The sequence below is a fragment of the Tachyglossus aculeatus genome, chromosome 19, assembly GCF_015852505.1.
Source record: "Tachyglossus aculeatus isolate mTacAcu1 chromosome 19, mTacAcu1.pri, whole genome shotgun sequence".
Classification (NCBI taxonomy): domain Eukaryota; kingdom Metazoa; phylum Chordata; class Mammalia; order Monotremata; family Tachyglossidae; genus Tachyglossus; species Tachyglossus aculeatus.
The window spans coordinates 16,995,446-17,012,543 of NC_052084.1; the positions used below are offsets into that span (position 1 = coordinate 16,995,446).

Genomic DNA, 17,098 nt, shown 5'->3' on the forward strand with positions numbered 1-17,098 from the left:
TCTGCACACAGTAAGCGCTCAATAAATACGATTGATGATTATTAGGTGAACAGCCCATACCTCTAGAGCAGGATGGGGCTCTGTGACACCTTTATTTCCCCCCCTCCCCGCAGCACTCATATCCATAATGCATTTATATTTCCGTATGTCTCCTCCTCTTCCCCAAATGTTGAGGGAAACCAGTTTCCTGAGTCAAAGTCCAAAGCATCAGGAGTCGCAGCCTGGCCTTGCCCCCCCTAAATTCCCTGTTCCAAAATCAAAGCCAACAAGCAGCCATTTCAGAGGAGCTGTATAAAAAATGGCAAGTGCTCAATCAATCAGTCGTATTTATTGAGCGCTTACTGTGTGCAGAGCATTGTACTAAGCGCTTGGGAAGTACAAGTTGGCAACATATAGAGACAGTCCCTACCCAACCGTGGGCTCAGTCTAGAAGGAACATGTCTGCTAATTCTGTTGTATCGGCCTCTCCCAGGTGCTTAGTACAGAGCCCTGTACACCATTGATGGAGTGATTGATGTCCACTGGGCATTTCAGTCAAATTTCTGTTGACTTCCCCCAGGAAAGTCCGTTTGTAATTGCAGTGCCACTCGCTCCCCTGCCCCAGGACCATTCCTTTGAGCCGTGGGACAGCATGCCCAAACGTTGCTTGCAAATGATGCTGGAGCCTGGATCGAGCCATCCATACCTCGGGCATCTGGCCAGATACCCGTCTTCTCTCTGCCAAACTGCCACCAGTCCGACGCCAAGGGGCCCCCCAGTTACTTAGACATGGGCCCCTCTCCCACTCCAGGATAAAACCCCTGCTAGCACAGGGTCTCCTCTCTTTTTTTGTTTTTTACGGCATTTGTTAAGTGCTTACTATGCGCCAGGCACTGCATTAAACGCTGGGATACAAGTAATCATGTTGGACACGGTCCTTGTCCCACGTGGGGCTCACATAATCCACAGTAAGGAAACTGAGGCCCAGAAAAGTGAAGTGACTGGCCCAAGGCCACCCAGCAGATAAGTGGCCCCCTCTCCATCCCCGCCCATCTTACCTCCTTCCCTTCCCCACAGCACCTGTATATATGTTTGTACATATTTGTTACTCTATTTTACTTGTACATATCTATTCTATTTATTTTACTTTGTTAGTATGTTTGGTTTTGTTCTCTGTCTCCCCCTTTTAGACTGGGAGCCCACTGTTGGGTAGGGACTGTCTCTATATGTTGCCAACTTGGACTTCCCAAGTGCTTAGTACAGTGCTCTGCACACAGTAAGCGCTCAATAAATACGATTGATGATGATGATGATGAAGTGGCGGAGCTGGGATCAGAACCCAGGTTCTTCTGCCTCCTATCCACTAGACCACGCTGCTTTCCACCGCCCCGGCGGGATCCAAAAGAGTGGGAGGGCTTCCTGACCCTCTGTCCTTGGGGAAAACTGCCGGAGTTCTGGGAAGCAGGTCCTACAGGAGCTCGGGACTGATATTCTGATCCGCTGGCAGTGGCCCCCGTCTCCAATTCCCGGGGGAGAACCCTCTCCAGGCACTGCTGAGCACTTATGGAGGCCCCTTCTGTAGGCTCCCAGCTTGCCCTCATCTTGGCCAACCAGGAAACACCGTTGCCCGTTGCTTGTGTCGCATCCCTGGCAAGGTGCTGGGTTTTGTGTGCGTTTGCCCAAATGCTGTTGTTTTGCGAGGCGCAGTAAAGTGTGTGAGCCTAGAGGGAGTGGTCTTTATGTAGTTAAATCCTCTGTTGGTGCAGGTGAGGATGAGCGGGACTCGAACAGGCGGCGCTGTCGGTTTTAAGCATTTCAGACGTTTGCTTGGAAAATTATAGGTCGTCAGGTGTTTCCTTAGCTCCCTCCCTCCTCCCCCAGCAAAAAATGAGCATTTTTAGACGTGCTACGAGCACATTAGTTGTCAGCCTTGGCCAAACGAGCCTCGATGCAGTTTGTTTGCTGTTGGTTTAATTTCAGGGCAGTTCTGGACGGTGATTTCCCCACATTGGAGCTGGGTGGCATGGAGAAGTGCCTCGTCTGAAGGTGGGGCTGGTTCTTGGAAGGGTAAAGGCCTCTACACACCCCCAGTCTCTAAACTAGGCTGCGTTCTTCGTGCCTCTCTCCTCCCGCTGGCTTGCGCCGTTCATATCCAGGGTTGGCATTTCTCCTCCTCCTGACTCTCCATTACGACTTAATCATGACCTCCCCGCTTCCTCATTAGCCTGTGCTGTTTTCCATCTGCAGTGGGTATTTGCGGTTCACTTGGGCCGGGGGGATTCATTTCTGAAATCTGAACACTTTTGTTTCGGCCCAGGAAATCTTTTCCCGGATGAGAGGATGCGGGGGCGAGCCTCCCTCTCCCTCCCCCGTGGGTGGACTGGGCACAGGGACTTTTAGACTGTGAGCCCACTGCTGGGTAGGGACTGTCTCGATATGTTGCCAACTTGTACTTCCCAAGCGCTTAGTACAGTGCTCTGCACACAGTAAGCGCTCAGTAAATACGATTGATGATGATGATGGAGGGCCTTTGTCAACGAGCCCCTACCTTCAGGGGGGTTTCGGGGGGATAGATCTTGTGGTGTCCTACGGTCCAACCCAGGCTTCCCTGGCCGTGCATGGACACCTTCCTGTAGCGTCCATTCCTCATTTCAAGCAAGATATCCCACCCCGCCGCTTTCAGGGATGCATTAGTAGGCAGGTCACCTCTCCCTCCCCGGCTCCGAGCAAAGTCCGACGCGTGTCCTTGGCCAGAGTCGCTTTTCCGACCATCCTGTACGTTGAGCTACCCCGTCAGGAATCGCCGGTGTTTCCCTTCAGAAAACCATTAGCGTCGTTCAGATTAGCCTAAAGGAAACACGGGGTTGACCCCGAAAGAATTCAGGCCATGAATTCTGGGGGCACCTGGGCAAGGGGTCAGGGACTGCAGAAGGAGATTCGTCCGCTCTCGGCTGCATAACCAAGGGAAGACTACTACCAGTACTCTTAGCAGATTTAAAAGTGCATCCTGCGTGCCAAGCCCCGTACCAAGCGCTGGGCTAGTTCTTGTTGGGCAAGACGGCCACAGTTCAAAAGGGAAGGTGAGCTGTTATTGTAGCCCCATTTTACAGAGGAGGAAACGGAGGCCACCCAAGCGAGGAGGGGGCTGAGCCAGGGCTAGAGCCCAGGTATTCGAGCCCTGGGCCCTCTCCCCTCGGCCACACTGACGAAGAGCCAGAGGTGATGTCGGTGTGGGTGGAGGAGATCAATCAATCAATCAATCGTATTTGTTGAGCGGTTACTGTGTGCAGAGCACTGTACTAAGCGCTTGGGAGGTACAAGCTGGCAACATATAGAGACAGTCCCTACCCAACGGTGGGCTCACAGTCTAGAAGATGGGGCAGGAGGGAGTAAAACGTTGAGGGGCAAGTGGAAAGGTGTTGGTGGGCCTAGAACTAGGGACTTGGACTTACGCACCATCTCCCTGGACTGAAAGTTTGACTTTGGGGTGCTTACTGAGGAAGTTAACATACGTCAACTTGACATTCTTCTAGCCCTCGCCACCACCTCCTCCCTCCCGTCCCTCTCCGCAGAACCGTACTGTTTGTTCCTAGTGATGAATGGCTCGTGAGGAACCACGTGGGTCACGATGGCAGCCGATAGTCGCATTTATCACGCCCAGGGGAACCCAAACTTCTCCAGAAGTCTGAGCTCCTTTTATTTCACTCTCGGCTTATCAAGAGCCATCGAAAGTTCAAAACCCTTGCGTGCCTTTAGACTCAGATCGGAGGGCACCCGGGCGGAGAAGGAAAGATTTCGATCAGAGAAAACCATCCGAACAGAAGACGGGCTGGGGGCCGTGCGCGAGGAGGTTGGGTGGGTACGTCTCCCGTGGAAATGCATTTAGCTGTTGGCTGCAGAGGGAATAGAAAACCTAATCAGCATCTGGGACAGGTTCCAAGGTGTAGCTTCCTTCCATTGAGTGATCCTGACAGAAAGGGGAATTGAGCTTAATTTATGCCATCTAATAACCCCCGTGCAATGACTTCAAGCTAAGAACCTTCCAAAACTTCTTCCGGACTTTTCCCTAGCGGATTACGATGCTGGGTTTTTCTTTTGTTTAATTGGGGTCGATGCGTTATCCCCGGATCCGGCGGTTATTTTCGCAGTCTGCGTCTTTTCAGAAATCAGAATGCCAGAGTGTCAAGAAGTGGGAGATGGGGGACCTAGGTTATAAGGAATCTTACCTGGGGACAGCTCTTAGGACGAGGGGGGAGGCTGCCTGCAGGAGTGAGGAGAGACCAGGTCCCTCCTGGAGTCCCCCACCCCTAATTGTGTTTTTGTGTTTGAGGTCCCAGTGAGTAGGCGAGGGATTTTATTTTTTGGTACATGTGTTTGCAGATGGGATTCCTTTGGTAAGCGCCCCAAGAGAGTGCTAGGAGCGGTCATCCCCCTGGCTGGAAGTATCAGGGGGAGGCCTGGAGCAGCGTGAACCTGTTCCCGGCTCAGCTGGCCCATTCCAGGGCCTGGCCCGGCTCCGGCTCTAACTCCACCCTACTTTTGGAGCCCAGAGTCTGGGCTGGGATCCCAGCCGTCGGGAAACCTGTGGAATTTGTCACGGCGGCCGGGTGGGCAATCAGAAAATAGCCATCCCCTCAAGGAGGGTCTGAATAAATTCACAGGCACGTTTCCCTTAATGGGGAAAGTGAGGGTGTCAGATGGAGCCAAGTGGGCGGGTGTCAGGCGGGCAAACCTTTGCCCAACTGTTCTTCCCGGCACCGAGGCTAATTGGCTGTCGGGCTGGCTCAGATAGGCCCGGTCTATATTCTTAGGTGTGGATGGGCGCTGGGGAGGTGGAGGGGAAGCTGGCAGTGTGGCCTGCCTCTGTCCACCTGATCGCGATCACGCTAACCGAAAAGGGTTTAATCCTAAGTGGGTTTCGTTCTGTATTGCTTTAGTCGGAGCTCTTCCCGTCGGTCTGGGACGGTGAACGCTCACTTGCGGTCTCAGCCGCGGGAAGGAAGGGTAGGTGGCCCTGTCTGGTGTCTCTCCCTGCACCCCAGATTTTGCAGGCCAAGGTAGAGAAGCAGCGTGGCTCAGTGGAAAGAGCCCGGGCTTTGGAGTCAGAAGTCATGGGTTTGAATCCTGGATCTGCCACATGTGTGCTGTGTGACCTTGGGCAAGTCATTTAACTTCTGAGCCTCAGTTACCTTGTCTGTAAAATGGGGATTAAGACTGTGAGCCCCGTGTGGGACAACTTGATCACCTTGTATCCACCCCAGCGCTTAGAACAGTGCTTTGCACATAGTAAGCACTTAACAAATGCCATGATTATTATTATTATTATTATGTTGGAAGAACAGCCAAGCTTGTGACCTGTGTGGGTGGCAGCAGGTCAGTTCCCAACCCTCAGCCTTCTGCTCATCAGCTAAAGATGATTTTTGCTTGTTAGGAGCGTGCATATGGAGGCGGCCTGCATCTCGGCTGGGAAATCCTCTAGGAGAGCGTCAACCGCCATCCAATATATTCAAGTAATGAACTTATCAGTAAATATACCACAAGAGCTCATTAATCTCAACTTTGCTTTTGGTCCGAGTGGGAGTTCCTGCTCCTCGAGGGACCGAAACTCCATCTCCGATCCTTTCCTTGAAGCCGACCCCAATTTCGAGTCCAACGTATTGCCCTTCCCTCCCAGTGCACACAGTTAATACGTTTTCTGGCACCACTGATGGGCCGGGCTCTGAACCAGGAACTCGCTTTCGCTCCCTCGCGCTTCTCCAACTCACTGGCCTCGGGCTCCAAGGACCGGGGACCGAGCGGGGATGCTCCAGGCGGAAGGGAAAATCCCCCAAGCAGATCTTGGCTCCAGCTGGAGTCGCCTTAACCCTCTCCTCACCTGCAAGGGCCGAAGAGAACCTTGAATGGTGAGAAGGGTGAGGCCACCCCTGTTTCGCATCATCCGTCTGGGCCCTTCCCAGCACCTGTCTCTCTCTGACTTCAGGGAGGGTGGTCGTTTTCTGCTGCCACGTTGGACTTGCCCCTCCATTTGCTCGTGATCTAGGAGCCTCCAGGCTCCTGGTTTGGGCAGGGAAGGAGGAAACCCATCGACGAAAAGAGGTAGGGATGCCAAAGCAATAAGCGTTTCCATTTTAGGGCACCCTTCCGAACTGACTCTGGCCTCTTGGCTACTTCTTCCTTAGCTGGAGGTGAGCGTTTTAGGGCACGGTTTGTCACAAACGACCCCAAAACAGTTCAAGCTCTCAGTTCCCCTCTCCCCTTCCTGCTTTCTAGGAGCTCCACGAGGTGCGTGAAATGACTCAGGGGTCAGGTTAAAGGGAGGAGAGAGGAAAAGGTTTGGGCACGGTCTCGGTTGATAGCCCCACTTACCACGTCTCCCACTGGAGGAGGGAGCACGGGCCCGTCTCTGTCACCCTCCTCCCACCTTCCTTCCTTCAGCGGGGCTCGGAAGGCAGGATTGGGCCGGCAGACCATGGTGTGGAGCACGCCCCGTTCCCCTCTCCCTGCCGACAGCCTCGTGAGCTGCATCCTCGAGACCCCGGGTGCTCCTCGGACCCTCCCTTCTCCTGCCGAAGCACCCCCTCCTCCTTCCCAACCTTGGGCAGGAGGAGGGTCTTGGGGTGTTTTAGAAGAGGCAGCGGGGGCCAGTCTCTTTCCTCTCCCCGGCCTAGGTGTCGGCAGCCATTCCGTCCTCCGAGGCGCCGTTCTCGGAAGTGAATTCGCCTCCACCGCCCAACCAACCCTCTCTGAGGGGAAGGCAGAGAATGGTTGGCCCCCGGCCCCCCGCCTGACCCAGAACAGTCCTCTGGCTTGCGGCCAGGCCGAGGGCAAGGCAGTCAACCAGAGATGGGGGCCACAGGGATCAGGACTGATGGCTGGTGTGAGCCCCGATGGAAATAAAAAGCCCTTCTCTCGGTGGTTTGAGGAGGGGACCGCCAGCCTCCTTGTGGGGGGCTGGAAGGGGAGGAGAAGCGGATGGGGAGTGCCCCGCTCCAGGCGGAGCAGGGATTCAGAACGGGTGGAAAATGTGATTAACCCCTCACCTTATCTGTGTCCTCCGCAGGCTACGTGTTCTGTATGTTACACCGCCTTCCCGAGCAGCACGACTGTACGTTCGACCACATGGGCCGCGGGCGAGAGGAAGCCATCATGAAAATGGTGAAACTGGACCGAAAAGTGGGGCGATCCTGCCAGCGCATCGGGGAGGGCTGTTCCTGAGTTGCCAGACCCACGGCCCCCCCAGTGCTCTTCTTAGTTCACTAATGTTAGCCTTATTTAGGACAAAGTCAGCCAGACACCTTGTACTGGGCAAGTTTCAGACTACAGCCAATCAGCTTCCTTTCGTTAGCCAACCAACCTGGTACTGTAGTTTAGGGGTTGATGATGGTGGTTGGAATTGATTTCTGGCTGGTTACTAAGGTGCCTGCTAGCCAATGTATGAAATTAAAACGTGAAGAATAATTTTTTTTTTTTTTTTTTTTGAGCATGGCTAGTGGATTTAAAGCAAACGAAACAAACAAAAAACCAAGCAAACAAAACCCGAAGGCTTCTCTCACTGCTGGAGTCAAACTTAGAAAAAAAAAAAAAAGCCTTAAGTGGGAAAGGTCAGAAGGAGACTTTGAGTAAAGAGAGGAGCAGAAGGCGGTGTTTAAAGTTCCCCGGCACCCACCCGACTCTGCCGGCACCTCTGGTTAACGTACAGCCTTTCACCTCTTCACCTGCCCTCGGTTCCGAAGACGCGAAACCCCCATCTCACCCCCGCTGGCCGGCCGTGGCCCCCGGGAGCTTGCGGGCCACTGTCGGGGGGTCTTTCCGGGTAGCCAAGTAGGGTGGGAGGGGTCTTGGGGGGGGGTGGGCAGGGGAGTTGGGGGGACGGGAGAGATTCTTATGAAAACTTTTATATTGACTCGCTCCGGAGAAGCCGTCTCGTCCTCGAGAAGACCGTAACGTAACCTCGCTTCCAAAATCAGCTCTGCCCCGAGCGGGCGAAAAGGACACCGTGTCTCTCCCCCGGACTCGCAGCGCCCCTCGGCAGCCGTCGCCGGACCACTGACCAGGCTCGGCGGAAACCCGATTGGCTCTCGTTTGCCATTTGCTAAAAGTGCAGGTATCCGATCACTCATCAAATAAGGCTAATTCACAGCACAGTAGCCACGGCTGGCTTCTTCGAACCGGACTCTCTCTAGCTAGACTTATATATTGGGGGTTGGGAGGGGTGGGGTGGGAGGGGGAGGGAACGAACTCGATGTAGCGAACAGAGGTCGGTGACAGTATTGGGGAACAAGCAGGAAAGCCACCGCCTCCCCTGGGACCGGGCCCGCTTTCCCCTCCCGAACGTTGAGATGATCAGAGACGAGCTTGCAGCCTCGGTCGGGGGCTGGCGGATAACCGCCAGCCGGGTCTAGTGCAAAGCAAGCGTAGGAAGTGACGGTGAAGGGGACGCCCGGGGGCCGCGCTGGAGCGGTTAAAGTGTAGCCGGGTGGCCCGGTCGCGCTCCCCGAGCTGCGTGGATGATGCTCATCACAGGGTTCAGCCCCGCCTTCAGCTGGCAGAGCCCTGTCCCGTCTCCTCTGGGGCAGGGGATGCTAACAATCAGGTATTTGGAGCGGGGGTTGACGGGGTGCAGCCCGGACGTGGACTTGGGGGCAGAGATAAGAAATCTCAGAATCCCTCCGGCGCACCAGGTTGGGTAGAGGTAGAGGACTCCCACGGGGCCGGCTCGGCTGCTCCGGCGGATGCGGGGCTGGGGGAGAGAGGTTTGACCGGGTCAGCACCCCACAACGGCACAACCGGCGCTGTCTGCGCTCAAGCACGCTCCATCCTGAGAAGGGAAAAGGGGAAACCGCGTTTCTCGGCGTGGGTGGAATCGGCTCCAGATCCAGCCTTAACGCTCGTTTCCAGGAGACGGTCCCGATCCCTGCTGGAGGAGAGGGAAAGACAGGATGTTCGGCGGTTTTAACCCGCGGGCCGTGGCCCGGGGCGGTCCTAGAGTAGGGCCGGGCGGCGCTTGGGAGCGGGAGTCTGAATCCCACAAGGTACCGGGGGATTTAATCCGCCCGACTGCTCGGCACTTTTTCCTAGTCAGAGGCGCACAGGTGGCTGCACGCTGCTGTTGAGGGAAAAGAGAGGGAGAGAGAACACGAGCCAGTTCGTGTGGATGACGGACAATGTTCACAAAGTTGAGGGGAAAAGACTTGTTTCCCCTGCCGTATCTGTTCTGTGAAGTTTGTTAAACTTAAAAAGAAAGCTTAAGTTCTTGTATCTTAAAAAAAAAATTCTTATTTAACCCCTTTGTGTTCTAGATTTACTTACACATGTAGCCTAGAGCTCAGTTTTAGTTTAACATGGTGAAATTATTAAAAGAATCTTGTAACTTTATTCTTTTTTTCCTCCTGCCGAAAAACCACCACCACCACCACCACCACCACCCATTAAACCAATCGGACAAAGGTTTGAATTCCTCTCTGTCCCGCCCCCGGTAGGAGCTACTAGGGGTTGGGGGAGGAGCGGGAACCTGCCCAGCGCCAGTCCCACGGATCCCAAATCCCGAAAATGCACACTCACCCGCTTCCTTGAAGACAGCGCCTTGGGGTAACAGTTTTCTCCCAGCAACGACGGTATAAATGGGGGTGGGTGGGGGATCAGTTGGGCTCCCCTCCCGGCCTCCAAACTCCCAGAACTGCACCAACGCACCTCCTATGGTAGCAGACCGAGGGTGGCGGCCAGTAAAGCGCAGAGGGGCTCACGTTTCCAACCTAACTCCAAATGAGCTGGGTTGAGGACTGTCTGAAGCGGACAGAAACCGGTCGCCTCTCACGGCTCACCTGAGCCTAAGTCTGCCGAGTTTTACACTAGATCTTCTCGAATCTCTCCAACCGTGTCTTCGCCCCCTCTCCCCCGTGCAAATGGAGACAGGCCCAGAGAGGGTGAGTGACTTGTCCAGGCCCACACAGCTTGGGGCCAGCGCCCACTCCACTGTCCTCAGCCTCTTCCTGGTCCTAAGAGGGGTCAGCCCACCTGCTCTGTTGCCACCTTGTTCTCACTTGGCCTCCAACCCCGGGGTTCACCTCTGTCCCTCTAAGGCTGATGGCCTCCTGCAGGGAGAGAAAACTGTTTCTGGGGACGTGCCCCTGCCCGGTTCCACAGGGAGCCGGCCCTCCTCCCCGCTGGCCCCAGATTCCCAGGAGGAAGCTGCTGAAAAGGAAGTGGAGAGGGATGGGGGCTGCCGCTCCAGCCTGGCCCCAGCGGGAAAGCGGCAGGTGGGACTGGAGGGGAAGCCCCATGCCCTGGCAAATCAACCCTTTCCTTAACACCAGGCTCTTCTGGTGGTCTCTGTGGGAGGCTCCAAAGGTCACACCCCTGCCACCAGCCTGAACCCATCAGGAACCTGCCCCAAGGCTACTTACTTAGACCACCCTCAGGTGTTTTGCCACCACCACTGGCAGCTGCTCCCAATCCTTCCTCACTGCAGGGACCCAGGGGGAGGGTTACACAGCAACCCACCTCTCCTGCCAGGGCTGCGTGTGCCCAGTGCGCAGCGACAACAGGGGCTGCCACAGAGCGATGCCAGTTGGCGGTGGGCAGGACTTCGCCGCCGCCGCAACCCCTGCTTGGGATAGACACATTCGGCCAGCACTTAGAACAGTGCTTTGCACATAGTAAGCGCTTAATAAATGCCATTATTATTATTATTATTATTTAGTAGCGAATTGCTGGAATGACTCCTGCTTCTCTGGTGGAGATGCTAGTGAGGTCACCCTGGCCACAGGGAACAAGTCTTTTTAATTTAGAGCGTTTCTAGCTTTTACTTCCCTCCCTGGAGCTGAGCCTACGTGCCCAGTGAGGGGTGGGGAGGACAAAGAGCACGGGGGTCCTCGGCCGGGTGACTTCAGTAACAGCCCATTCCCGAGTCCAAATCACTTCTTGGCCATCTGACTAACCAGACTATGGGGGAAGACCTTTAGACTGCTTTCTCTGCTCCTACTATTCAGCTCCCAAGACCGCCCCCTCCCCTCTGGCTTTTATAAACTCTCCTCAAGTCCCCCTCCCCACCATCTCCGGAATCCTTTCCAGATGAATCCTACTTGATCCTGCTGTCCTTCCCTCTCAGAGACTGGCAAGTTGCTCGTTACATGTCTCAACTTGTCCTTTTCCCTGCTGGTCCCGCTTTCCGGCCTGGGGCCCCGGTCCCTCCACCCTGAGGTCTGCCCCTCGGAAGGCTCAGGGGCAGGGGGATTGACATGCAGAATGGGACCGTGCAGACAACAGAGCCCTCTGCCCCGGGCCGGGTGGACCCCTGAATCTGAGCAGCAGGTGAGCCCACTGGCAGCACCCCCAGAGCCCAGGCTACCCTTAACTCACCTCCCATTTTAGGCTGTAAGTTCCCTGTGGGCAGAGATCTCCTTACCAATGCTATTATACTTTCCCTCCTACTTAATACAGCGCTCTGCACTCACTAAATACCACTGAAAGATTAATCCCACATATTCAATCCGCCAACAAATCCGGTGAGTCCTACCTTCTCCGTATCTCTGGAATCAATGCCGCCCTCTCCATCCGAGCACTTTTAGCCCTCCTTGACAACCCTGTCAGCCTCCCCGCTGACTTTCGAGCCTCCAGCCTCTTCCCTCTCCAGTCCATTCTTCACTCTGCTCCCTGGGTCATTTTTTTTCTCCAAAAAAAAAACATGTCTCCATTCCTCAAAAACCTCCACTGGCTGTCCATTCATCTCTGCCACCAACAGAAATTCCTTACCATCAACTTTAGGACACTCAATCAGCTCTTCTCCCACTACTCCCCAGCCCGCTCTCTTCTCCCCTCTAACACCAACCTACTTTTTAGGCCTGGATCTGACCCTCGCTCACGGCCTCCCACCAGCACCTCCCCCTACATATTTAACAGGCTATCACTCTCCCACACTAAACTAAAAGCCCGCATTCTCTTACTATTTGCCCATACTGTAACTCTGTGATTAACATCTGCCTCCCTCTTTCATTCAATCGTATTTCTTGAGCGCTTACTGTGTGCAGAGCACTGTACTAAGCGCTTGGGAAGTCCAAGTTGGCAACATATAGAGACGGTCCCTACCCAACAGTGGGCTCACTGAAAGCTCCTTGTGGGCAGGGATCATGCCTGCCAACTCTGCTGTATTGTGCTTTCCCAAGTTCAGTGCTCTGCACAGAGTAGGTGCTCAATAAATACTATTAATTGATTCAGAGACCTACTAAAACAACTCCAGGAAACCTTTCCTAACCTCTCATCTCTCCCCTCTATTCTCCCTCCTGCCTGGGTCTGCACTGGATCTGTACCCTCTAAGTACTATGATGGTCACCCTGCCCCCACACCCCGTAGGCACATATCTTTATACTCACTTGTTTGCCCTACGTGTAATTTATTTTCCAGTCAGCCTTCCCTAGATTGCAAGCTCCTTGAGAGCAGGGATCGGGCCTGTTAACTCTTCTATATTGTTCGGTCCCGAGCGCTTAATACAGTGCTCTTCAGGGAATGTGTCTACCAACTCTTGTACTCTCCCAAGCGCTTAGTTCAGTGCTCTGCACACAGTAAGTGCTCAATGAACATGATTGATTCACACAATCAGGACTCAATTCCAGTGATTGAGTGATGGATTGAGAGAAGGAGCAGAACTGAACACCCTGGGGGAGGAGGGGGGGTCTCTCTCTCTCTGCCTCTGTCTCTCTTCCCATCCCCACAAAGCAGCCGGTAAATTCACCTCCCTGATGGCAGAATTCCTATTCAAGCTACAGGCCTAGAGCAATCACAGAGTTGAGTTGGGTAGGGATTGTCTCGGTTGCCAAATTGTACTTTCCCAGCGCTTAATACAGTGCTCTGCACACAGTAAGTGCTCAGTAAATAAGGACTGAATGAATCAGATGATACCAGGCTTGGGAGCCCGCCCAGTGGTTCACAGACCCAGACCAGGCTCAATCATTCACTGGCACATATTGGGTTCCTCCTGTGTGCAGAGCACTGCACTAAGCACTCAGGTGAGTACAACCGAGTTCGTAGGCAGGATTCCTGCCCTCGAGGAGCTTACGGTCTATTGGGGAGACAGGTACTGAAATGAAGGAGAGGTTGGGGCCAAGCAGCTATGGCGGGGTTAGTCGTTCAGTCAATTGCGCTACATAGCCTCCTCGCTGACCTCCCCGCCTCCAGTCCATACTTTCCTCTGCTGCCCGGATCACTTTTCAACAAAAACATTCAGTTCACATTTCCCTGCTCCTCAAGAACCTCCAGTTGTTGCCCTTCAACCACCTCTGCATCAAACAGAATGCCTCATGATTGGATTAAGTTACGCCTCCCCCGACCTCCAACGCATCACCAAGGTAACGCTGATAAGTTAAACAACCCAGCCAACCCACATCACTCCTCCAACACCAACCTACTCACTGTACCTCGGTCTCGTCTATCTCCCTGCCAACTCCTTGTGCAAGTCCGTCCTCTGGCCTGGAACTCTTTCCCTTTTCACATCTGACAGACCACCACTCTCCCCCACTTCAAAGCCCTCCTAAAAACCACATCTCCTTGAAGAGGCCTTCCCTGCCTCCACCTTCCTTTCTCCCTTCTGCACTGCCTAAGCACTTGGATCCGTACTCCTTAAGCTCTCGATATTGGCCACACCACACTTAGGTACTTATAATAATAATAATAATAATGGCATTTAAGCGCTATGTGCCAAGCACTGTTCTAAGCGCTGGGGTAGATACGAGGTAATCAGATTGTCCCACGTGGGGCTCACACTCTTAATCCCCATTTTCCAGATGAGGTAACTGAGGCACAGAGAAGGCACGTGCCTGGCCCAAAGTCACACAGCTGATAAGTGGCAGAGAATCCACGGCCTCTGGCTCCCAAGCCCGTGCTCTTTCCACTAAAGCCACGCTGCTTCACTCTCCCATTTCCCCTCCCTGGAGATTCTTCTAATCATCATCATCATCGATCGTATTTATTGAGCGCTTACTGTGAGCAGAGCACTGTACTAAGCGCTTGGGAAGTACAAGTTGGAAACATATAGAGACAGTCCCTGCCCAACAGTGGGCTCACAGTCTAAAAGTCACAGTCTAAAGTCTGTCTCCCCTTCTAGATGGTCAGCTCGCTGTGGGCGGGGGGCATGCGTACCGACTGCGCTGTACTGTAGCCCTCCCCAGCACCTAGTATGGTGCTTGGCACACGCTAAGTGCTCAATAAATACCCCTGACTGATTGATTACTCTTTTGGCTTGGGCACCACAACAGTCTTCGGACTTTCAGCGACTACTTGGGAGGTGAAGCCGGAGGCCCCGTTGACTACAGCTGTTTCAAGTCATTACTCGGCGCTGAACTGCAACTGCCAGTTGCCCTTGGAGCCGCCGAAGCGCCTAGTAGAGTATTCCCTGGAAGTGAGCCTGGGCCCTCTGCTCTTTCGGCCCAGACCTACCTTTGGGAATAGCGCAGCGCTTGGATGTCACACTCTGGAGCTAGTGCCGAGGGGCAGCCTCGGGCCCTGGACGTCCAGCCCATGCGGGTTTCTCCCAGACGGCTCGGTCTCGGCCTGTCAGTCTTTCTCCTCCTTCTCCCTCCTTCCCCAACCTGACAGATTCAATGGTGGAAGAGCACAGAAAAGAGGGCTGTGAGGTACGGAGCTGGGGGGCGGGAGGGTTGAGGGAAAGAGAGGGTGTGGTGGTTGAGGCGAATGAAAGGGAGGAGGGCTGAAGGGAGAAAGAGGGGCTGAGGGCTGAAGGGAGAAAGAGGGGCTGAGGGGTTTCTACTCTATTACTCTATTTTATTTGTACGTATTTATTCCATTTATTTTATTTTGTTAATATGTTTGGTTTTGTTCTCTGTCTCCCCCTTCTAGACTGTGAGCCCGCTGTTGGGTAGGGACCGTTTCTATATGTTGCCAACTTGTACTTCCCAAGCGCTTAGTACAGTGCTCTGCACACAGTAAGCGCTCAATAAATAAGATTGAATGAGTGAATAAGCTCGTTGTGGGCAGGGAATGCGACTGTTTATTGTTGTAATGTACTCTCCCAAGCACTTAGTACGGTGCTGTGCAGATTCACTCATTCAGTCGTATTTATTGAGCGCTGTACCAAGGGCTCGGGAAGTCCAAGTTGGCAACATATAGAGACGGTCCCTACCCAGCAACGGGCTCACAGTCTAGAAGGGGGAGACAGGCAACAAAGCAAAACATGTGGACATATGGATATATATGTTTGTACATATTTATTACTCTATTTTACTTGTACATATCTATTCTATTTATTTTATTTTGTTAGTATGTTTGGTTTTGTTCTCTGTCTCCCCCTTTTAGACTGTGAGCCCACTGTTGGGCAGGGACTGTCTCTATATGTTGCCAATTTGTACTTCCCAAGTGCTTAGTACAGTGCTCTGCACACAGTAAGCGCTCAATAAATACGATTGGTGATGATGATGATAGGTGTCATCAGAATAAATAGAAATAAAGCGCTCAATAAATATGACTGAATGAATGAGCGAGGGGAGGCAGGGAAGAGGGGAAGAGGAGCCAAAGGGAGTGAGAGCAAGAGGAGCCCAGGGGAATGAGAGGGAGAAGGGTGTGAGGGTGGCGGGCTGAGGGGAGTGAGAGGAAGAGAACCAAGTCAGCAACAGGCAGGGCCTTGTCCAGGGACAGGGGAGGAAGGAGGGCACTCGGGAATTGGAGCTGCTTTGCCCCCCACCCCGCCACTCCCCGATCACTGATCAGCCCAGCAGGAGCAATCCCGGCCTCCACCCGGAGGAGGAAGTCAGCAGCAGCTGCCTTTGGAGCTCACACAAAAAACCTGGGGAAGGCTAAATGATCAGGGACCCTGGTTTGGATGAGAGAGGCTCCTGGGGATTCAATCAATCCTATTTATTGAGCACTTACTGTGTGCAAAGCACTGTATTAAGCATTTGGGAGAGGACAAAACAACAACAGACAGACACAATCCCTACCCACAATGAGCTTCCATTGCCAAGAACTGTTTTCCCAGGTAATTTTCTTAATTAAGCTTCTAGGGTTTATAGCCTCTTCTTTCTCCATGGGCTGGTATCCAACCATCCCCAACTCCTAGAGAGCCCTCATGGGACAAGTGCTGACAAGCTTAGCACAGTGTTCAGTACACAGAAGGAGAACTGTGGTGTTCAAATACTGTACTAAGTGCTGGGGTAAGTACAAGATCATCGGGTCCCACATGGGACTCTCAGTCTAAGCAGGAGGGAGAACAGTTATTAAATCCCCACTTTGCAGATGAGGGAATTGAGGCCCAGAGAAGTGATGTGATTTGCACGGGTCACCCAGCAGATAAATTGGGGGGTTGGGATTAGAACCCAGGCCTTCTGGCTCCCAAGACCATGCTCTTTCCCCTAGGCCATGCTGCTTCTCAAAAGAAGCAGCTGAATAAATGCCTTATTATAAATACCATATGGCTTAATATGGTATTTAGACTGCAAGCTCATTGTGGTCAAGGAACGTATCTACCAACTCTGTTTTATTGCCCTCTCCCAAGCACTTAGTAGAGTGGTCTGCACACAGTAAGCACTCGATAAATACTATCGATGATGACCCCATAGTCCCAGCAAAGAGGAACCCCAGGGGGCCCATCTCACCTAAACCAGCCCTATCAGCTCACCGTTCCCAAAGCCACCTTCTCCCCTACCCGTTTCAGTTCCTTCCACTTCATTCGCAGGAAGTTCCTCTTTTTACGCCTAGCCTAAAGCCTTCCTGCTGCAGCTCCAGGCCAATTCCCAGATGCTGCCAACCACCAGATCACAAGAAGCAATGCCGACGGAGCCAGAATGGCAGCCAAGTTGGCCAAGTCCCGACACAAATTAAAAAAAAAACCCAATAAATGATGGCATTTGTTAAGCGCTTACTACGTGCCAAACACTGTTCTAAGCGCTGATACAAGGGGCAACATGCACATCCCAATCCACGAGGAAAAGACAAGCAAACGTGGTCTAGTGGATAGAGCACGGGCCCGGGAATCAGATGGACCTGGATTCTAAGTATTACCTCTGCCCCGTGTTGGCTGGATGACCTTGGGCAAGCCACTTCACTTCTCTAGACCTCGGTTATCTCATCTGTAAAATGGGGATGAAGACAGCCCCACACGGGATGAGGGACCGCG

The 17,098-nt window shown here is 53.4% G+C and overlaps 1 protein-coding gene across 1 annotated transcript in view; it reads left to right on the forward strand.

Annotated features, from left to right (window-relative positions):
- ZFAND3 (zinc finger AN1-type containing 3) overlaps window positions 1-7,802 on the forward strand; it is a 251,829-nt gene extending 244,027 nt beyond the window's left edge. The window contains exon 6 of the mRNA XM_038760762.1: window positions 7,040-7,802. Within this exon, the coding sequence (XP_038616690.1) occupies window positions 7,040-7,194 (155 nt within the window). The 3' untranslated portion in view covers window positions 7,195-7,802. The remainder of the gene's footprint in view (window positions 1-7,039) is intronic.
- Window positions 7,803-17,098: the final 9,296 nt, after the last annotated feature.